We start from the raw sequence: 23,236 nt of genomic DNA, 5'->3' as shown, positions 1-23,236 counted from the left end.
GATGTTCAGAAGTTGATTGAAATATAAAAGTTTATTTTCACAGTATAGAGAATAAGTTTGGCAGTTGCATTTCCTGCAGTTATCATTCCATTAATGGCACACGTACACGTAGATCGGTGAAGTGTTTACTACTAGTTTAACAGGAAAATGACTTGAAAACAAGTTACATGTGGTTCTGAATTTCATTACTTCTAAAATTATCAGTTCTTCCTCTCCGACAGTGTCTTTCTGTCATACTATATACTCGGAACAGGATGTCAATCGAAGCATTCATAATACCACAGGTTTAGTACCCTAGTATAGATTAATGCACAGCCAATTCACTCAGTTATGCTCAACCTTAAATACAAAAGCTAGGGATTTTTCTAATTTACGCCTAGTTCGCCTTCCAAGAAAAGTCCAATTACTTCCTAGTGTAAAAACCCATTGCAACAGCACATGGGGTGACCAATGGAGAGACGCATGACGCTGACATACCATTGGATTGACAGACGCGTCTTATGTAATCGATCGCTTTGAAGGTGGAAAAGGAAGGATTATCGTTTTCCTCAGCACTGGTCCACACCTGCTATGGGTTTTTAATTTTCTTTATTTTTCCTATTTTAAATCAATTTTTCTTACTGAGGTTATGCACAATAAGCCATGAGAATACATGTATGTATATAAACCGGTTATTTATTAAACAGCACGACTGTATGATATTGTTCATCATCATTACGCATATTTGCCCAGTGACTCCACATATTTACCGCACTGCGTTAATCTCAGGGCGCTGAACCATGGAGGGCTCACTACACACGAGGCTACAGCACAGTCAGGTAGGAGAGGGAGCTAATTTATGAGGAGACTACTTCCGTCACCGAATAATCCAGGTGTGACCGCTACCGTACGACCCAACACTATTCAAGATAAGCCAAGCAAAACACGATTCTTATTATAACAGCTCCGTATATTTACCCTTGGCCGCTGGATTACCTATAACTGGACAAGGAAGGACTCGCCCTCATGTGATAGACTGTGTTGATTGAAAATGAACGGAGGACTCCGGCATCGTCAAGGTTCCTCTGAAGTCCTGTTAATCCTATTCATAATAATCCAAGGTAAGTGTTTTAATTGACTGTTAATTGGACACGACGACGAGGAGAACTCAGGGTTGATGACTGATTATTTTAGCATAGTGTGTAAGTCCCAGTATAATGGAAACCCGTGTGTTATGTACACTGGAACTTCAAGGACACACTGTACGGAGTAATAACACAGTATTATAGAAGTTGACAATGATCTCGTGACGGTTTGTCAGTTCGGAACACTGTTACTGTACAAAATCTTTTCGCAGTGGTTAAAGAATGGGCGAATTATGTCTTTTACATCGATTTTCGATCCAGTGTTTTCATACGTCTGGGACAGTGTGTTCAAATACTGAGTACCGCCAGTGGCAGATGGCTTGGCATGTGTATTGTCTTTAGCCACACACGCTGACTTCATGACAGTTAACCACTAATTTATATATAATGGCCTATATATATATCTATAAAACGACACTCTCTTTGTTACACAGTTTGGACATAGTGTCCGTGTATTTGTGTGCTGGTGGGTGGGGGGTGGGGGGGGCGAAGAGCCACCAACCTTCCACGTCCACTCTTGAACGGTCCAGTACTGATTGGTATATTGTTTATTTAACAAAGGCTTTGGGCGACCACAGTATACACTGACCGCGACTACTAGTACATGTACCCCTTACGTCCTGTAACAGAGTTCAAGTAAATCACAAAAAGACGTAGCTACAGCAGGATAAAGCAACCCCAAACTGATCATGCTACTAGTACTTGTATATTGAACAGTTATGCCGTGGTATCACTCCCTTGGGCGTAAAAAGAACAAGCCAGTACAGATGTATAAAAGAGACAACTACGCGGCCGGATACCTAAATATTTATCGCGACATACCACATATTATATAGTGCATTATACTGTACTACACACAAAGTGGTTCATACATGTACATAATGGGTGTGAGCAGAGGTCACGGGTCATGAAAGGATTAATTCCACATATAATAAAGCCTATAGTCAACAATGGGAGCGATGTCCGATCTTCGGCTCCATATCCGGGTATAAGTTAAATCTGTGGGTTTTACCGATGATATGTTGTGTTATATAAACGTAATTTTGAGACAAACTTCTGTGGTTTTCTTCACTGGTGACTGTTTATCGGAGTGGTTGACACACTGTTATATGCAGGTTCCTAGTGAGTCTATACGGCTGTCTATAGACTCCGATAAACCTTCGTTACTAGTCAGTGTAGTCAGACACTTTGTAGAAGGCGCATGTTTTTTTTCAACAAGATTTATTCAGAAAAGAAAGATAAAAGAAGGCGATTCGCTTGGAACGTTATACGCTTTCCTTAAGAGAACAAAAGAAAAATATTTACAAGGGCAGTTTACAAAAAGGGGGAAAGAAAGAAAAATTAGAAAGAATGGAACCCATACTGGTATACAACAAAACATAATGTTAATAAATAACTAACAAAATGGAATAAAGTAAGAAAGTAATATTTCCATTGACAAAATGCACAAAAAAAATTAAAACAAAATACTGGCACTGATTTAAAAAAAAATAAATACAGTAATATCATATCATACTCTGGGAACAAGGGGCTGGCATAAAGGAAGCGGGGGAAATATCTGGTAATGCGAATGGTCAAGAAGAGGAAAACTGAAGACCGATGTTGACCACTACTCCTGATCGAGTCTGAATTCCTTTAAAGCAAACTGTTTTCTATTTCTGGTCCAAAAGAGAAGAATAAATAAAGCTAACGAGAACTAAAGATCCCTTAAGTCTTAGAGAACAAGGTTAGATCGAGTTTTCTGTGCGTCCTAAGTAGAGAACAGCTGCGTGATTATTAAATAAAAGATTTTGAGCATTTTTTTTGGAAGGGTGAATAACGCAAGGCGTGCTTGATTAACCCATTATCTCTAAATTTCAATATAATTAATATCACACTAAGTTCCAAGTCATTAACATTGCACTACACTGCGAGGGGCTTTATCAGCCTTTTGACGTTGACTCATCCTAATCGTGCCGAAATATACATCTGCCAGTCAGCGTCGTGGTGTTCAGTGCCCATTGATTCCTTGAGAAGATTCATAAAACGTTGTGTATCACATAACTGTATAAAGCTAATCAGAAATAATGCACGGTGTCTTAGCCACTAGCCACTTGGAGTATCTATGGAATAAGGACAGTTGATTACTAGATCGATTTCTTTCCCTTAATTTGATAGCTGAGATAACAAGCTTACCAGTTATGTCGCCTTCGGTTCTTTTAACCACAAGGCCAATAAAGTAAAGATTGGAATGATTTCTTTTTATAGATGAGTCGCACAGTTCAACTTGTTTAATACTTAACTGAAGATATATCTACATGCAGTTCTGTTAACATTAAATGCATTTGCTATCAAATTTTCGAAGTACATCATGCGGATATGACACGGCACTTGTAAAACAAAAGAATGATGATTGGATTTTATAAATTAATCTACGTCTTGTATGGATGGGAGAATTAAGTACAGCGTGCCCTCCACAATACGTTTACGTGTACACTTAACTACTGGTTAATTTTTTTTATGGGGAAAAAATGTAAGAAAAGGTGTTGTCTATTGATTGATGTCTGTATAACTTGTAAATCTCTCACCGTTTTCGGTGAAAGTGTATTTATAGTGTTCTTTTTCATGGAATTTGAGTAATCTCATTTTGCGTGTTTGATTACATATTCCAGTGATATATTTTAAACACGGTAACCTTACACTGAAGTACTGTGGAGACATCAAATTCAGAAAACTATGCTTGTGGTTTTAAAGCACCGACTTGAATAAAACACTATGCAGAAAAATCCTTCTGGTGAATGTTTGAAATACTTAACACCTTGTAGAGATGGGGCGCTGGAATTTAGCCCCCACCCTTGAAATACATACAATACGCACAATTTGCTTGTTGATTGTTGAGATTACGTGTTGGAGAACGGGTTATCTGTTATGATTGATGCGTGTATTAGATTAATACATTGTACCAGTGAGTCTGTAGGTTGTACTGAGGGAGGTGTCTGTGTCTACGACTAAGATAATACACTCATCCGAACGATATATGCCAGAACACCTCGAGCGTCTGCGAAAAAAGGTGGCAGTGTATTATTTGACATACATACTGAGAGAAAGTAAATGCATTTCACCTTTAAAACCGAATAAAGCGTACATCGCCACGGTCACATAATGTCTCTATGTATGTATTCTTGTAATATCAAACTGCGGTAGTATGATTAAACAAAAGTTGCCCGTCCCTCTTAATACCTGTGTCAAATCCGGGTGTTTACGTTTGGGAGATACGAGGGCTAGAAAGGAAATTACAAATTGTATTTGTTATCCTTTCTCTTCTTTTCTTATTTTTACATTTATCATCTTCCTGTTTCCTTTTCCCGTAATCCACCTTTCAGATAAATGACATAAAATATTTAAAATAGTTTCAACTGTGGATATTGGAATTAGAGTGAAACCTCAGATGTTGGTTATTACGATATGCCCTCGAAGATTCAGTGAATCAAATTCAAGGAAACAGAAGAGGTGCATTCTTATATCCATTCACACTTTATGTTTCAACTTTGCTATCAGCACGAGGGAAGTTTGTTTAAATATGTTTGCTTCATCGGGCAGGTTCTACTCCACCTGTCATATAGAAATGCATCATATCCTCAGAGCCAATGATCTTACGACCTTAAACTGTCATTAATGAAAAGAAAAACATTTCACTCCTTTTACAATATGCAGGGAAATTATTCCAACAGCACTAAGAAATATGCGAGGCGACTCTATGGGATAATGGAAATCGGGTCAGACTTAGTTGTTTTTCAGATACATTTTCCTCTCCATCACCGCTTTTCACCTAGCTTGTGTGCTAGCTAGTAGAACACATACATGTAAGCTTATTAATATTGGTCAAACTGTGCAAGGACACAGAATCACGTGGAAACAAGCATCACACGGTTCACACCCAAATGTTATTCCCAACCCTCCCCCCCCCCCCCCCCCCCACACACACACACATGTTTCATTTTCTTATTTGGAATGCGTGCGTCATCCCAGTTCACTATTCCTTTAACATTTTATGATTATGATGCAATTTATGGAACAACCCCATCCTCCGCAATTTCCTATAAAGTTTTTATTTCGTGTACGGTTATTTTATGACTGACTTGACCAATTTAAAACACGATACGGGTTGGCGGTTTATTAGTCTATGTTTATTATTTCCGAGAAGAATAAAATAAGACATTGCAACTAATAGAGTACATTGCAGACAAAAGGTGAAGTAGGAAGTAATACGAATGTTTTAAGCATACTTACATAAATACTTGAAAGCGACAAACAAACTTAGAGTAGTCCTATAAAAAAGAAGCACAAATGAGAAACTGTTTTTATACTCTATTTCGGACTCTCTCTTTAGGGCATGATAGAATGAGCCCTAGCACTTAATGTTTGTAGCATAATTTCAAATTTATACTTTAAATCTGTAAATAGAGAGTCGCTAAACGGTGTGCAGATATTTTGTTTTGATGCATATTTTCTTATTCCTACACTATACGTGTCTTTATATATTCTGATCATTGTGTCTGTCAGTGTCATGTGAGTGTCGTCGTCGCTGTTGTTTGTTGTCTCTTGTTCATACTGTTACTGCAAAACAGTACTTTTGTTTTACTTTAAATCTATTGAGTGGCTTTGTGTAATTAAATTTATCTTCCTTTCGAAAATGAGCATACTTGTAAGTTTTAATAAAATTAATTGATTTTTTATATCTATTGTCGTAAGATTTGCCCTGTAAGTTACGAACCGTATTTTTTTCACGTCAAAGTGGCTTTCTATGGTTAAAATGCAGGTTCTTTTTGAAAATCAGCATAACGGGATTATTTTGCAAAAGAAGTAACCTTTCCCTTTTGTATTTTATATGTTTATATTTACTATTGTTTTGTTCTTGTGTGTGTGTGTTTTTTGTAAATTTATTTTAGCAACGTTTGTTCCATAGGATGCAAACAAGAGCTGACCCTATGCTCATGTGTTCAGATTGAGAACGAACTTGTATAATAAGTTCAGTGAAAAGACGCAGTCAATCTTTGGATTGCAGATGAACAGTACTCTGTTTATGTATTCGGTCACTGTAAACGTTATAAATTTGTTAAATTTTTTTCAATCTGTAGTGGAATTTGCCTGTTTATGTACATGGCACATATTATGGGACTGACTTTTTACTGTTTAGCGTCTGTATATTAGAAAAGGTTGCTGTCAAGTTCTTAAATATGCATCTACCTTTGTAGAATACGTGTATGTTGGCTGATTCAAAACAAATGAACCTTTTTCTTATTCTGAGATAAACTTAAGTATGTCGTCTGAATATTGAATACAAAGGCGAATACCGCAAAATAATGGGTCACCCAAATAATTTAAAATATTGCCTCATGAAATTGCGTGGAGCGGTTTTATCAGCATATAGCTATTATTGTTTATATATCCCGTTTCATGCATATTATTTTACATTTATTTTTTATCACACACTCTCGCTTTACAACATACAACATAGAATTCCCACGTCAATTAGAATGGATTAACACTGGCTGATAATCCTCAATAAATTCGCTTTCTAATTTCAGTTCAGACCTCATTAAGCTGCGTTGAAGGAGAGGGATACTTTGGCTGGTTGTGTGACACCCAGAGTAATTGTTTCTGTAAACAGGCACAGATATGTCAGAAAACACTGGGTACATGTCCGCCGAACTGTGTAGATAACCCATGGGGAATAGGATGCTCTGACGGTAAAATGCACCTTTTCTCTTTCCCTAAGTAATAATGCTCGGTGGCCCTTATCTAAAGTAACCTACTCAGTTTTTTTTTTACAAAATTAAGAAAGTTAGATTCATGAAATTTCAGCATTTATAAAAACACAATTGTCCTAAAATGTTCCAAATTTCATTGCAATAATTTCAAAATTAATAAAGTTATTGAAAATTTGAAACTAGTAAGGTTTTTTTTGTTTTGTTAACTTTTTTTAACCACCCGATATAAATACACCATGCTTATATGTTAGTTTTATACATGTATTTAAGTGACGCCGTAATGTTCTTTGATGACCACGAGAAACTGTGTTGCTGCATTCATGTACAAATTACAACACAAATGTTCTTCTAAGACAAACTCTTTTTATTTTCAAAAGATGACGTCAATCTGGCGCAAGGAAAGCAAGCTTCTCAGTCGACCACTAATTCAAATTTCCTGGCATCTCTCGCTGTTGATGGAAATAACAGTACCCAGGGGAGTGACTGCGCCTTGACCAACTTACAGAACGACCCATCGTGGCTGGTAGACCTGGGAGGACTTCACGTCGTAAGGAAAATAGCCGTGCAGAAACCCACCTCTGGTGTTTGTAAGTGACATTCTTTTTTGCCTTGTTATTGAAGGTGAAAGAATTTATAGTAAAGGAAGGAGCGAAGATCCCGTAAATTTTTTATTTTAAGGGATTCACTTTTTGTTTTTCTGTATTTGGTATTTTTAACAAGCATATGATTTAAAACTAGAAAAGCACTCCGAGAGCGCAGACCTCCGCCAAGGCAGCAATTTTTTATTATTATTGATTACTGATTGATTATTGATCCGGATCACCACCAAAAACTAATCACTTCTAAGTAAACCCATTTCTGGGCTACCCTGGAAATTTCAGCAAAATCGGTCCATAACTTTTTGAGTTATATTGATGATTGATTTTTATTGATCATTGATTGATTATGGATCCGGATCACCACCAAAAACAAATCACTTCTATGTTTACCCATTTCCGACCTACCCTGAAAATTTCATCAAAATCGGTCCATAGCTTTTTGAGTTATGTTGATGACAAACAAACAGACAGACAGACAAACGGGTGAAAACATAACATCCTTGGCGGAGGTAATAATACGAAACTTAACCCCAACCCTTTGCGTTAGCGTTTGTCTACAGCACAAATCTCCAAATTAATTTTTCTTTTCCAGGTCCTTTTAATCTAGTATTTGCCTGCATTGGGAACAGTACTGTCACATCGAACTGTAGGGAGATATCCCGGGCCGATGCCTGCGCCACGGCGTACTTGGAATTCCCAATTGACCCGCCTATACTTGGACGATATGTGAGGATTAAAAAAGTTGGGGGCCAGATTCTCAGCCTTTGTGAAGTGATTGTGAAGGGATATGAATACCCTTGTATGTATTGGTCAGAGTTATTATATTATTATAAGTGTTTTTTAATATTAAGAAATATGAAAAATACAGCTTAGGTCTGGATGTTGATCGCAGCCAGTAATTCATTCAGATTTCAGCGAATATGATACTTTCTTAACGGTATTGGATCGAGTATGCCTTCGTGATAGGCTGATATCGATAAAATTTCTGAATTTTCCAAGAATTTTTCTCACCCGCAATGCATGCCTTTAAGCCAACAAACGGTTGTTTAATTCTAGATAACCTAGCATACGGGAAATTGACCCAGCAGAGTACAGGAGAGGGATCGGCCCGGGCCGTTGATGGCAATTTAGACACATATTTTTATCATTCATCATGCACGCACACTGCCAATGAAGCCACCCCATGGTGGCGGACAGACCTGGGCGCGCAGTATGCCGTGTACAGTGTAACTCTTGTTAACAGGGGTGACTGTTGTAAGTAAATCACTTGGAGATGAGGGAATTTTTTACATTGTACTTTTATTGTGTTCCACAGAAATTGAAAAGCAACAGACACCTTGTTCACGTCTTAATTGCATTAAAAAACTCTTGGAAATAATTATTTCAATTTTATAACTAACCACTAACTCTATGTAGAAAAGCGTAAAATTGACATTTAAATATGAACTACATAATGGCAATTCGGATATATTTTTTTAAAATTTAAGCTTCACTGTAGAAGTAATGCACTTTTTATTTCAGGTGGAAATCGATTGAATTATTTTGACATCAGGTTACGGAATAGCTCAATTAGCGGAAGCTACGACTTATGCATATCCCGCAACACCCAAGTACCAAATGGTCAAGCTGAGGAACTAACGTGCGTTCAGCAATTCGTGGGCCAGGTGCTGATTATTCAGCTCAGGGCAACTAACATTTTAACCCTTTGCGAAGTGTTGGTCAAGGGATACAAATACCAGGGTAAAATGTTCTTAAGAAATTGTTTTATCTATTTATTTATTATTATTATTTATTTATTTATTTATTTATTTATTTATTTATTTATTGGAAAGTATAAAATATAACTGAATAACGTTATGGCTTGTATATAAATTTTCAAATTTGTATCATTTAACCGTTTAGAGAAATCCCATTAATTTTACAAAAAACAACCCATGTTGTGGTGCTATTACGGATCGTTTTCGCTTATTGACGGCATTTACTAAGTTATTATAAATAAGTAAAAGTAAGTTTAAGATCCATTAGCTTTGCAATACAACCAAAAACAATTAGTTTCTGCAAAATATCAGAGTGGAAATTACTCTACTCTAACTTACGCTGTTATTGTGAAGAAACTTTTAATGTAGTTCAATACTATGAAAATAAATAGGGTTTTCTGAGTTATAATCATCAACGATATCAGCTATTTTATAGATTTTTCTTTCTTCCTTGCAGCCTGTGCCGACGGTGCTTTTGGACCCCAGTGTCAGTACCGGTGTCAGTGTCAGCTGTCGAATGAAGTGTGCCACCCAGTGACGGGGCAGTGTAGCAGCGGGTGCGGAGCAGGCTGGAAGGACCATGGATGCCAAGTGCCCACTACCTGCTTGCCGCACTGGAAAGGGAATGGCTGCTTTCGAGGTATGATTATGATGTAATGTCACATTTGAGAATATTAATTTTTGATCTTTTTTACACTTAACAATTCACTCCATAAGTTTTCCAAATGAAGTGACTATGACTTTATTCAGTGACAATTAAAAAAATGGCACAAAAAATGAAATCGCGTTCCTGCTTTGAGAAAAAAATTATTCTAAAACGCCAACCTGCGTTCTGTTTTACCCCAATATACTAGTGATAAAACAAGATTAATTAAACCTCTTTAATTTTTCTTTTTCAGAGGTGCCACGTCTGGTAGGTCCTCCACGTAAAGTTTCTCGAACAGGCGACACTGTGACCATCTCCTGGGACGCGTGGTCCGCTGCTACAGGCGCAGGAACCGGAAGTGCCACAAGATATATTGTGGAGTACCAATCAGACGGTAGCAGTGGCTCAGCATGGCAGAGGAAAGATGCCGGAAACCAGTTTTCAACTACAGTCTCAAATCTTAACCAGTACACTGATTACCGGTTCCGAGTTATTGTTGTTGACGAGGAAGAGCGGGAAGGAAAGTCAAGTGCCAGCGCCACGTTTAAGACTTGTGGAGGTAAAGTGATAATTTTTATCGCAATGTTCATGATGCCGGTCATTAATTGTTTTGTAAAGTGACGCATTTTTTGTCTCCAACTTAGAGTTAGAAAACAATTAAACCAAGGCAAGACTTTTATGCTATGTTTCAATGTAGGTATATCTTATAACCTCAACAAAACCTCTTATTCCAGTCCCGCTAATTCCACCGCAACCAATCAATATTTTGGCAAGTTTATACGGCGACGGATCTTTTGCAGGTATCCGTTATACAGTCCAGGTAAAATTTATTTACAAAATGATCAGATGAACTTTTTTGTTAATTTGTAAATAATCCTATCTCAAAAAGATGTGACACGGATACGAATAATAAAACTAATATTAGTTAAACAAAACTTTGCCCAAAAAATTCATTTTTTCTCTCTTTGCGGTAGGATAATTTTAATTAATTAATTTGTTTGTTTATTCATTCATTTGATTTTTGATACAGCTGATATTGAGTTCTTTTGGTTATTTCAGGGAATAGATTCAGCAATAATTAGGTGTGAATCTCTTCAGAAAATTCGAGTAAGGTATCAAAGGCAAGGGGATTCTTCAACGATAGGACCGAATGACACCACCAACCCTACTTATACTATGTATAATCTGATCCCCTACAGTAACTATACTCTCATCCTTAGCATCTTTAATAACGCGGGACTCGAGGGGCCAAGCCGCACATTCTATGCTACAACACCAGAAGGAGGTAAAGTATACCAAGAAGTTATAATGAGATCTCATTATAACTTCTTGAGTATACAGACACTCTCTCTCTCTTAAAGAGATAACAACTCTTCGTATGAGATCTATATTTCACAATAAATACATTGTAAACAACTCGTAGAAATATAATATATTCTATTTTACCACAAAAACGACAGCAATAGCAATAAATCTTAAATATGTGCTTGCCATCCGACCACGTGACATCCATAGATGGCTATTAACAAACTTTTTAGAAAAAAAAAAACAGGGATTAACTTTGAATGTAGAAATGGATTAATTAACTAACCATTGGTAAGTATGGGAAAATTGCTGTTTACCCCAAGAAATTAATTTTTTGGCCAAAATGAACAGCTGTTATCCCTTTAACCGTCCACCCATCGTAATTATTAATGTGCGTGTAATGGTTTGTTCTCGTTTATGACATAAAGATAGTTGTCCATTTGACTTGGCGTGTTTTTTTTTTTTTTTATTTCAGTTCCCCCCAAAATGTCTCCTCCTACTATAACAAGCCAGCAGAGTGACTCCGTAGAATTATCATGGTCAGAACCAAATCCGCCAGGTGGCAGAATCACAAGGTATGACGTCAGGTACAGCACAGCGACCGGCGGCCAGCAGACAGTCGTTGATTTCAATGAAACCACATTTAGAGGAACCATAGGCAATCTACAGACGAATGTAACATATGCTATACAGGTAAGCTCTTGAGTTAAGAGGGCGGATACAATATAATTTTAAGTTGTTTGTTATCGTTTTTGTGATTGTTTGTTGCCCCTGGCTCATTGTTCAAAGATAATTAATTCTTTATTTTTGCGTTTGTTGAATTGCTCGTAATCGCCATGGCATGTTCATGGTGGATGTTCTCCAACGGCGATGCATTGAAAAACGAAATGACATTTTTATCGGCTTTCAGTCAAGTGCACCTTTTAGCACATTTTGAAAATTATTTTGCCTAATGTGAGGACTATTGTATTTTTCTTACTGTAGTATATGGATGCAATTGTGTTTTGTATTTAAGTGTTTTTCTCCTTTTCAGCTGAGAATCAGCTCCCACATGTTTTCATTTTCTTTCGTAGTATCGGTAGTAGCAGAAAAGAAAAAATCCTTTTTATGAATTTGATATTTGGCATAATTCACCTAGTGTGTTCTGTTATTTCAGATTCGAGCTGCTACAAATCGAGGCCCGGGACAGTACAGTGACCTGGTTCAGGCTGTGACAGTTGAAGGCCGTATGTTTTTCACTAATTATCATTCCCTTCTGCGTATATTTTGAGTGTCATTCATACTGTTTAATCTTCAAAGTGCTGAGTGCTAAAAAATAAAAGCACCTTGAGTACAGATTAAGTACTCTTAGTATAGATTTAAGATAAAAAGACATTCGTAAAACTTTAATTTCTTTAATTACTATTTCTTTTACTAAAGGAATTTAAACGATTCATTTTTATATGGTTAACTGATTCAATAACGTAATAAAATGATTTCAGAAGCAAAATGTGTGGGTTTTTTTTTTTTTTGAATTGTTAATCAGTGGCATATTCCTTTCAGGACCAGGAGAACCAAATAACTTAGAAAACAGCAGCAGAACAGATTCGTCCCTGACGTTGCGATGGAATGAACCGATCAAAAAGAATGGAAGGATAATGGGCTACAAGGTAAAACATAATTTTCTCGGTTGCTTAAAATGGTGGCAGATTGAATAAAAATTAACGTGAGACCATTTCTGAAATTCGTTTCGCTCTAAACACAAATCTGGGATAATATTATTGAATTAATGGTTAAAATTTTCCAGATAATATGCTCTGTATACAACTCACCATCCGATACAAATAAGACGCACATTTCAAACAGCCCCGAACTGAGACAGCAGGTCGTAGAAAACTTGAGACCGTCCACAAGATATGTTTGTGGGGTGGCTGCAAGGACATCTGTGGGATACGGAACCTACACGACGAGAGTTATATGGACGGCACCATCTCGTAAGAATCGTGTGTTTTGACACTAGTAATAATGACTTTAATTATTAGAACAACGACTCAATTACATACAGGTATAGGAGGTACATATTGTATTGGTGATTTTTATTTAACAAGACAAAAGCATGAACAATAAAAAGTGTAAAAAGTTTGAAATTTGAGGTTTGAATAAGGCTTCAGGCGAGTTTTATAAATTTTTGGGTATGATTTTAGCTCCAGTCATCGATGATGAATCACTTCGAAACTCAAGGACTCCAAGGAAAAGAACGAGATCGACCGTGACTGTCCTTTTACCGAATGTCAGCGTGGGAGATAAGTACAGGCATGTGTGACCTTACAATGTAACTTTGAGGATAGCTGAATCCAACTGTAACAGCGATTTCGATGTTTTTTAATGTCTGATTGTTTTAATCTAGTGTGGAAAATATGTTTCATTTATTGGTTTTCATATATCTGGGAAATTATATAAGGGTATTCTGAAAGCAAATTCTTCTAACTTGTGAACAAATGCGGATTATTAATGCTTGTCTTTGTATGACGAGGGTCCGAATAATTTTAGGTTGTCATAAAAACATTAAACCACAGCATAAGCGTTCATGCTTAAATAATATACGAAAGAAGCTGACAGGCACATTGCGGAATGAAGCAGTCGGCTTCAGTAGCCAGTCATTTGTCAAGGTTAGACGGAAAGGAGTAATATTTTTGAGGGACACACTTTAATGTGTAAACATAAACAAGTCAGTAAAATATAAAGGCGAGCATTTGGTCTATATTCTTGATAGATTTTACACCAGGAATTTTTTTATGCCATTGTTAAGTTTTAATTCCTTGTATCTTGAAATCCGAAAGTCTGTTATAGTATCTATCGCCCTTACAGATTAGTTGTTGAACTGATGTCACGCCGCCGTAAAAGAGACGTCAACGGCAACACCCAAAACCTGACGTCGTATAGAGAGGCCATGGATTTAAACTTGAATTATTACATCACAGCTGAAGTAGATAGCACTCGACTGGGGGCAGAATTTACTGTCGGCGATAATCAAACATATGGAGGATATCAGAATACGCCTTTGGTTGAAGGACAAACTTATGATATATACTTTGGCGTCCTATCGAGTATAGATGGGGTAGGTTAACGACTGGATTTATGCTACAGTAAGCAAGAACTGTTCACAAATATTGAAGTGGGTCGAAATTATAAATTAATCATGTTCAAAATAGAAGAAAATGGAAACAGGCATTTTGTCAATAAAGTAAATGAAACAGTTATGAGGAAAATCTAGAATTTAGATTATGACACATTGAAATTCCTTGTAATCCGTGACTGACTTGGATTCTTACAGGTAACAGCACAGACTTACAGCCGACTTTTGTCTGGATTTGTTCCCAAGAACGATGAAACAGGTACATATATACTATTGTGAACGCCATGATTTTTTGTGATTGCGATTCAGAGTCGTTCTGGGGCTATAATTAAATCTTACATAATACTTATATTGATAGGATTGATGGAAGAGTGACATTAACCCGCTTAACGGATTGAGCCTGCCAATCACCGTTCAATTATCATACATGGATGATAATAATACACCCATTGTTCAAAACCGATTCTTATTTTCAGCGCCATCTAGTGACGCAGGGGTCATAGGCGGAGTGATAGCTGCCGTGGTCTTGGTCGCTGTTATTGTCATCGTCGTAGCTGTCATTCTTATGAAGTAAGACCACCTAAATAAAATGCTGTTTTTGTAAATTGTACTTGCTCGATTCTCAGTTGTATTGTATTTATAGTGGGTTCCGTCGAACCAAAGTTTTGAAATACGGACAATATGTAATAAATTTTCTCTGTTTCAGAAGAAGGCGAAGACAAATGTCGAAACCATCATCGAGGGAAGAGATTCCTTTCAAGAACGCAGCATTTAAAGACGATAATTTAAATAGTAGCACTGAACATATTACAGGTGAGAAACGTAACTGCCTATAAAGAATCATTAACCCTGGGGACACGCTTGAAGCTTCAAATATATTCCAACTAAATAAAATTTGATATTTTAAACTATTCTTATATACAGTTTAACAATGGTAAAAGAGCGTGGATGTGTCAGTAGACTCATTCCAAAATTAATTCTAAAACATTTGGTCCTGACCTAAATTTCCAGATCCAGAAAGCCCAAAGAAAAAGCACGAGCCGGTTACCAACGAAGTCTTGTATACCGATGCCGAGCCGCTTTACGGCAACGTGGAACAAGGTACCGATATTCCCGTCGACCAGATAATGCACATAATGCTGTGGAAGACCAGAGAATTGATGAAAGAAGAATATGAGGTAAATAGGTGTTTACTTATTGTAAGCTTTCTGGGTCGTCTGAATTCCATGTTTATAGTGTGTCTAGTTACATTATCAATATTATAGTTGAAGTTATTTGTACATTAACTTTTTTTTCAGAAATTGTCCAAAGATTTACAGGCTGCTTGCACCGCAGGGAGGAAGCCTGAAAACAATATCAAAAACAGATTTAAAAACATATTACCATGTAAGTTTTGATAAAAAACTTTATAAAATGGTAAATCTTATCAACAAAGTAGAAAGCATGTTGCCAACAGGGCCTACCTTACTTTGTAAAGATAAAACAATAATGTAAAAAATCAACTTAGATAAAATGAAATGTTCAAATATACATATATTTCATATGCTTCAGGGAAGCTTTGATGTTTAAACTTCCTTCACGTAGAAACTTTAATAAAGCAAACAAAAATTATGAATAATGTAAATTACATTTGTTTAATATTAAAATACATCTCTTGACCAGATGATCACTCTCGTATTGTTCTGGACAAACTACCTGATGACCCACAGTCAGACTATATCAATGCAAACTACATAGATGTAAGTGTTTCCGATTTATATTCATCTGTATTAAATTGAATGTAAATGTCGTCTTCACCGACGACAGGTGAATTAAATTTGTTATTTTACCATACGTAACACGTGCTTTGATTTACTAAACGTACCTGTATCTGTTGAATACAACAATTCTTGTTTCAGCTTTACATACCATTTAATATTTTTGTTTACATTTTTCAGGGATATAAGCGATCGAATGCTTTCATTGCCGCTCAAGGTAAGAATTCCGACTTGCTTCTATTGTGAGATGGAATTAAAATAGTCTGATACAAAATGTTAGAAATACTTTGTGATAAGACTGGAAGCTCGTTTTTTTTCTCATTATATATTTTTGTGCATTAATTGATTCCCTTATATCTTACCAGGTCCAAAGCCCAACACAGTAAACGACTTCTGGCGTATGGTGTGGCAGGTGGACTCTCCTCTCATCGTCATGGTTACAAGAATAGTGGAGAATGCAAAAGTAAGGCGTTTTATGTCAGGGTTGTCACCGTGAGCACATGTTACTTATCAGACAAACACTGTACATCAATATATTATCAGCGCACATATTCTGAAATTGTGCATTATGTATTGCCTACTAACTTTAATTGATGTTGGTCAATACATGTGTGATTTTAAAGCACATCATGTTGCAGACTTAATTATGCAAAATAAAGTGATTCAGAAAGAGTATGTGCATTGCACACTGTCCTGATTTCTGTCTAGTATCAGCCTTAAGTTTTGGTTTCTGCAAAGATGCCTTATGTGCTCCCACTCTATTGTAGGCAAAAAGCGCTGAGTATTGGCCAAACAAAGGCAGCGTACAGCATGGTGAAATAACAATTATATCGATGCATGTTGAAGAGCACGAGGATTTTAGCATCAGAACATTCCAAATAACAAAGGTAATTACTTGTAATGATAACGGTATGGAATGATCCGTACCCATTTTATATTATATTATATTATATTATATTATATTAATGCTAGTCATCATCTTCTTGGTAAACGTAATCATGAAGGTAATTTTATATGACGTCTTTTTTAAAAACATTCTACTAAGTGTTGGTACTGTGCAAACCTTTTCCTTCAGACAGGAGAGTCTTCTGAAAAGTCCCTAAAGCAGTTTCACTTCACGGGTTGGCCGGATCACGGCGTCCCTGTCGATCCAACATCTTTAATAACTTTTAGAAAGAAAATCAAGGAATATGAGACGACGGTTCAAAGGAGGGGACCTGTCGTTGTTCACTGTAGGCAAGTATTCTGATACATGCTTTGAATCTATCATTTCTGTATCTTTTATAATAGGATTTATTGGTGTTCGACATTGCCATGAATAAGCCAACATCATCAATTTGATATACTGCAAAAGGAATCCCAAGTTACATTGAATTGCTTTAAATAAATATATCAGAAGGTGTCCAACACTTTTTAAAAGACTTATTTTAAAATTCATTTTTCAGTGCTGGTGTGGGGCGGACAGGCACGTTTATTGCCTTAGATTACCTCATGGACCAAGCCCAAGCAGAGGGTAAAATCAACATCTTCCAGCTTGTGCAGCTCATGCGAGGAGCACGACCTAAAATGATTCAAACAGTGGTAAGTTTTTTATCGTTTTATAATTTTATTACACTGAAGTTTCTTTTCGTACTTTCAAACGATACTCTCCTTAGATGAAATGATAGTTTTATGTTGTAGAGGAAGTATATTGTCGACAATTAATTGAATGTGTTCTTTATCTTTCACTTCGAAATATTATAGGCCTACAACTTATTTCTTTTCCCTGCATTTCCTAAGTCACTTAAAAACGATATGTCGATATGTTTGGCGTCTCTGTTGCGTGCACCATCTATGACATGGATTTCATGGATTTCCTTTTTACAGATATTAGATCCAATATTTTCTTTTCTTTTTCTTTTAGGAACAGTACTATTTTCTTCATTACACCATGCTAGAGGAGTTACTGTGCGGGGAGACTACTATTCCTGTCCAGGAATTCGCTGAACGTTATGCAGAGCTGAAGAAAAAAGGGTCGTCTGAAAGTAGCACAAAACTTGAGGAACAGTTTGAGGCGAGTTTAGTGTTCTCATTGTAGGGTGCATCCAGATTCTCTTTACCTTAATTAGAATCAACTTGGTTAGTCAGATGCATAATAATCACAAGTACGAAGTTAAAACACATCTAGGCAAAGCTAAGCACTACAGCATCCTCTAGTTCTTAACTCGTATCAAAATTGGCTAAGATACACCTAATGCAGTATTTCTTAAGGCTTTTAAATAATAATTTTAAAACAAGTATTACAGTTTTTACCTAGCGAAACACTATTTAGGACAATATTTATCTAGAGGGTTAAGAGAGAACCCCCTAGATAATAAGAGGGCAGATATTGGGAACTAAGGTAGAACAAATGCTCGACTGTTTACGTCCGTCATATTTTTAGGGTTATATGATAAAGAGTTTCTGCTACTTGTGGTCCAATGATTCCTCTTTCACGAAATGATAATACAAGTGTTTGAAACTTTTAGGTTCTTCAAATTATGACTCCTGAAATCGACCAAGAAGAGACCAAAACTGCACTTAACGAAGAGAATCTCAGTAAGAACAGAGTTAGGAATATAGTACCAGGTGGGTTAAAGTTCTGACCTGGAAGACCGACATGAAGTTATAATTAACTGTTTGATATATTTTACTAGTTAGAATTAAATTTGATATGGAATAAATAAAATGTAAAGAGACTTAATGTGTTTTTACCTACAGATACGAAACGTGCTGTAACTAGCCTTTATCAAAACATAATTTGTTCATCATTAAAAATCCTGGGTCTCTGTAGAAACGATTAATTTTTACCATATTCACGCAAGGGACAACGAGAAGCCTGTTTAAATGAAGAATTGAATAACAGAAACGGGAATATCCCCCTATACATTTACATTATTAAGTAGAATGTTTCTTTAGCAGCAAAAGGCCGATTACGCAGTACAGCATATATTAATTTCACAATTTTTTTTTGTTTATTCCAGCTAACCACTGTCGACCATACCTTGAGATAAATAGTACGCAAACATCCGATTACATCAATGCAGTGTTTGTAGACGTAAGAAAGAATTATACTGTTTTGGCAATAAAGAAATTGACGCAGAAAAATAAGTACATGTATTATGTGATTAATATTGAAATTTTATGTTTATATGTTACTATTTTTATTGACAATTGAAGAATTATTATTCTGTATTTGGACATGGAATAGGCCTGATCCCAACGATATACATTTGAGTTAGAAGTATCCATAATTTTGTAGTACGAGTATGCCCTTTGTATAAAGTAATATTCAAAGGGTGGACGTATATATTTATTTCAGGGTCACCGGCGTTGTGACGCGTATATCGTGACGCAGATGCCGCTTCCAAGCACCGTGGTTGATTTCTGGAGGATGATACACGACCAGAGGTCTGCTACCATTGTCATGCTCAACGAGATTATTCAAGATGATGAGGTAAGCGGCAATAGCTAATATGTGTTTTTTGGATCTTTATTTATTTATTTAGATTATTAGACTAGAAAACAGAAGAGAGGAGAAGTATGTGGAAGATATTAGTGGATGTGTGTTCCACACTAAACCTCAGACTCAGGCCCTACAACAGTTTAAGTGAATCTTATCAGCTGTGTTAACACGCGGTTTCTTTACAACAACTGATATATGTCACTCTTCCAGCAGACTGTCGCAGTGTATTGGCCAGAGACGGGAACTGCTACATACGGGCACTTCACCGTGGAGTTCGTAAAATCCCGTGCTCCCTCAGAGCATCTTTCAGTGAGGGAATACAAACTCAATAACTCTGAACGGGTATGTAAATGTTTCGTAATATATCGGATCGATCCTAATAGAACCTGCAACGGTAATACTGCCATCAGGTTGACAAAACATTACAAGAGTATTAAATCTACAATATTTAGACCTGCTTGGCTAACGCAAAGAAAAGAAGAATATATTGAAGCATATACGTTTTCATCTTTCTGAAGTAACTTTCAACCGGGTGCTTTTCGCAATTTGAAAAATTATACCTTACCCATTGCCACCTTTTTGTGGCAAAAGTAAGTGTTAATACAAGAAAACAATATTGACAAAAAAATATAATGGGAAATTATATTGTTTTTTATTAGCCCAAAGATGCTCCCCAAAGGATCTGTCAGTTTCAGTATCATGACTGGAAGACCTCAGATGCAGTGCCACAATCTAAGACGACATTCCTTGGCTTAATAGATGAAATAGAACATTGGCAACAGCAAAGTGGCGATACAAGGATTACAGTACATTGCATGTAAGTTTTTATTCATTTAGCTTCCAGGATCTATAAGATTTGGCAGTTATTCAAACCTTTGTTCATTCTGCTCACAACTCGCTTTCCCTTTAATTTGTGAAAGATAAACTTGAATCAAGTTGTGTCTGATTTTTAAACATATGCCCAGATACCAGAAGCCGGATACACCTCTTAAGTAATCCTTCTTTACAGGAATGGTGCTCATCAAAGCGGGTTGTTCTGTGCTGTGTCGCGAATCGTGGAGAAAACGAAAGTAGAACAAGAGGTAGACGTGTTCCATACAATAAAGGCAACTAGGATCAACAGACCACAATTTGTGGATAGCTTGGTGAGGCTCATATAAAGTGAATACTATGATCGAACAGTTTGCAAGGACTAGCTGCTTCTGCACTTGTTATTCATTTTGATGCGATGAATTAACCATCTGAATTTGATCTAAACATGCAGCTTTTTCATGTAAATGGATTTAATCAATATGAAACTATGACTGGGTTCCCATACTTAGATCGATCCATCAGGATCGACCTAATTACCTGGGGATTCACGCTAATAAATTGCTGTCAGCTCAAGAGGGAGCCGAGCGCGCACGAAAGTTAATAACTCCCTAACAGCTTTTAGTAGGCGGGACAGACATTTAAGCCGGTTAAGCTGACAGCAATTTAGTGAGACTCCCCAGGGAGATAGATCGATCCAAATATCTGTGGGAATGGTCCCTATGTTATTTATTTGTTTTGTATGTCATTATAATATTTGTTTAACTTAACCAAATTGTTTTACTTACAGGACCAATATAAGTTCTGCTACGAGTGCGTGGATGATTATATCCACATGTTCGACACCTATGCCAATTTTCAGGCATGAGTCCCATTGCTGTCTTCAACCCAAATGGAATTCTGCAATATTGCAATTGCAATTTAAAGTGCAATTCGTACTGGGACACCAAGCATTAATTTTTCAGTTGAGGAGCTTTTCGAGAATGCTCCCAAAATGGAATATCTTACGCACATTTTGATAAGTTTTGCTTTGACATTTGTTTCTTGTTTATTATTATTATTATTATTATTATTATTATTAATATACCTTTGCAACTGGTTGCATTACCTAATAACCATTGTGTAATATTATTATTTGATATTGAAACTTATTTTATCCAAGACCTTAAATTGTATATTTTGCTATCATGCGAATATATTTTTGCTATTGATTGTAATGATAATTAACCTGAAATGGGTCGTATCTTTTTACAGTCCAAATGCTTTAAACTGCTTTAACACAGCAAATACCAAAATAAAACGGACGGTTGTGAATACTCCAAATTAAACTGCGAACTATTTTAATGAAATCTTAAACCTTATGCATTGTTGTCAAAGAGTGTTACACGCGTATTGCGTCCATATGCATGAAGCAGTTTACTCACTTAAAAATCCAGGGGAGAGCGCAGCAGATACACGCCTGTTAACACACGCCTCTCCCATGAGATACCCTCTTGTTCCTAGAATCTGATACAGTATAACAAGTGGATAGACAAGACCAAGCAATTCCCCAACATCTGTGACCTACGTGTTATGGTTTAAAAACTCGTGTACTTTTTATGTATTTTTATCCTTATGTTCCTTTCCCCATAGCCTGTACAAGCCAGTGATACCAGTATGTACATGTATTCAATATACTTTACTGAACTAAGCGAGGAAAATACGCCTCTCAAAAAAAAAAAAAAAAAAAAAAAAAAAAAAAAAAAAAAAAAAAAAAAAGGAATCGTTTCACACAAGTTCTCCACTGGTCAAAAAGTGTTTCGTTAAGGCGTTGTTTGCAAGCGAGAAAAAAATAGAGGCAGGTTGCAATCAAGCACCTGCTTTTTGAAGTAAGGTCGTCACAGAATTAAAATTCCGTTGTCTTGCGTGATTTTATGGTCCGTTGAATAAAGTTATTAGCATGCACGCGGTATTAGTTTTTTTTTACTTCTCAGATTTAAAAGCATGCAGTGGACCATGCTAGGATAGCTAGTGACCTACAGAAGGCCGTTTCAATTTGGGTTGGGTTAGGGTCTGGAGTTTATTTTCTTCTGCCATATTTTGAAAAATGTGGAACAATAATGCGTCCCATGTTTCTTTCTCTGTAGCAAATTGTAATAAATGAAGCTCTACTTTTCAAATAATTGTGATTATTGAGAAGGAAAAGCATTCACACCAACCTCCCTCCTCACCCCCCCCCAAAAAAAAAAAAAAAATCTAATAGAATCTAACTGACAAAGACATGTCACTTCTTCAGTTCTGAGAGACCAAGGAATGGATGCAAGCGGTCCAGATATTAACAACCGCAACAAAGATATTTTGAATTTTTTAAATGTTAAAATTTCTAACAACTACATTTTGCTCTCAATTAAGAGCAATTTCTATAATAACACGATATATGGGATTATAGACTAAGTGTCTACACAAAAAGGGGGCACCGTCTCCAAGTAATTATCTAATATTTTATGCATTTTGAAAATTGCTACTCAAACGACTTAATAAGTTTCTATAAGAAAAGAAGAACCTATTCAGTAATACTTCGATCAAAATAACTAACCGGAATATAAAGTTTTTTGGGGGTTTCAGAAAACGCTAATAAACCCAACTCCATTTTTCAGTGATGAAGAGATACCGAGCAAAAATAATCAAAAAGGATGTGAAGGACTGGCATCTAATCAGGTAATTTTTTCCTAAATCCCACTCATAGACCTTTTTTAAATATGTAAACAAAACTGAAAATTAGCCGACTTAAAATAACATGGGACATTAATTCAGAAATTTCTGATAAACTCAACCCCGGTGTTTAGTGATGAAGAGACACCCGGCAAAAAATAAGCAAACACTACGTGAAGGATTGAAATCTAATCAGCT

General features: G+C 36.4%; 1 protein-coding gene across 3 annotated transcripts; it reads left to right on the top strand.

The window, feature by feature from the left end:
• The first annotated feature begins 418 nt into the window (after window positions 1–418).
• Window positions 419–21,708, top strand: LOC106177090 (receptor-type tyrosine-protein phosphatase kappa). 3 transcript variants are annotated; one of them, XM_024077269.2, is made up of 35 exons: window positions 419–1,100; window positions 6,692–6,853; window positions 7,252–7,461; window positions 8,066–8,272; window positions 8,530–8,727; window positions 8,995–9,213; window positions 9,688–9,870; window positions 10,130–10,435; window positions 10,611–10,696; window positions 10,936–11,161; window positions 11,657–11,874; window positions 12,338–12,407; window positions 12,724–12,830; window positions 12,968–13,154; window positions 13,365–13,473; window positions 14,029–14,278; window positions 14,495–14,555; window positions 14,773–14,866; window positions 15,006–15,109; window positions 15,308–15,474; window positions 15,595–15,682; window positions 15,959–16,035; window positions 16,234–16,270; window positions 16,419–16,516; window positions 16,821–16,940; window positions 17,129–17,289; window positions 17,499–17,634; window positions 17,957–18,106; window positions 18,561–18,660; window positions 19,056–19,129; window positions 19,394–19,528; window positions 19,748–19,879; window positions 20,197–20,354; window positions 20,547–20,682; window positions 21,138–21,708. In XM_024077269.2, the coding sequence occupies exons 1-35, from the start codon at window positions 1,031–1,033 to the stop codon at window positions 21,213–21,215; spliced, it is 4,914 nt and encodes a 1,637-aa protein (XP_023933037.2). In that variant the 5' UTR covers window positions 419–1,030; the 3' UTR covers window positions 21,216–21,708. The 3 variants fall into 3 exon arrangements, with proteins under 3 accessions (XP_023933037.2, XP_023933036.2, XP_013415222.2); XM_024077268.2 differs by having other exon boundaries at window positions 420–1,100; window positions 15,003–15,109; window positions 19,751–19,879; XM_013559768.3 differs by having other exon boundaries at window positions 420–1,100; window positions 15,003–15,109.
• The last annotated feature ends 1,528 nt before the right edge of the window (window positions 21,709–23,236 follow it).

The sequence above is a fragment of the Lingula anatina genome, chromosome 1 (genome assembly GCF_051362555.1).
Source record: "Lingula anatina isolate TDL-2025a chromosome 1, LinAna3.0, whole genome shotgun sequence".
Classification (NCBI taxonomy): Eukaryota; Metazoa; Brachiopoda; class Lingulata; order Lingulida; family Lingulidae; genus Lingula; species Lingula anatina.
This window is presented reverse-complemented; position numbering and strand designations above follow the sequence as displayed.

Coding starts and splice junctions, on each gene's coding strand:
- LOC106177090 (XM_013559768.3), top strand. CDS start 1,031: ATGAACGGAGGACTCCGGCATCGTCAAGGTTCCTCTGAAGTCCTGTTA. Junction 12,408..12,723: donor GGCTGTGACAGTTGAAGGCC/GTATGTTTTTCA, acceptor TATTCCTTTCAG/GACCAGGAGAACCAAATAAC. Junction 14,867..15,002: donor GTAGCTGTCATTCTTATGAA/GTAAGACCACCT, acceptor TCTCTGTTTCAG/AAGAAGGCGAAGACAAATGT.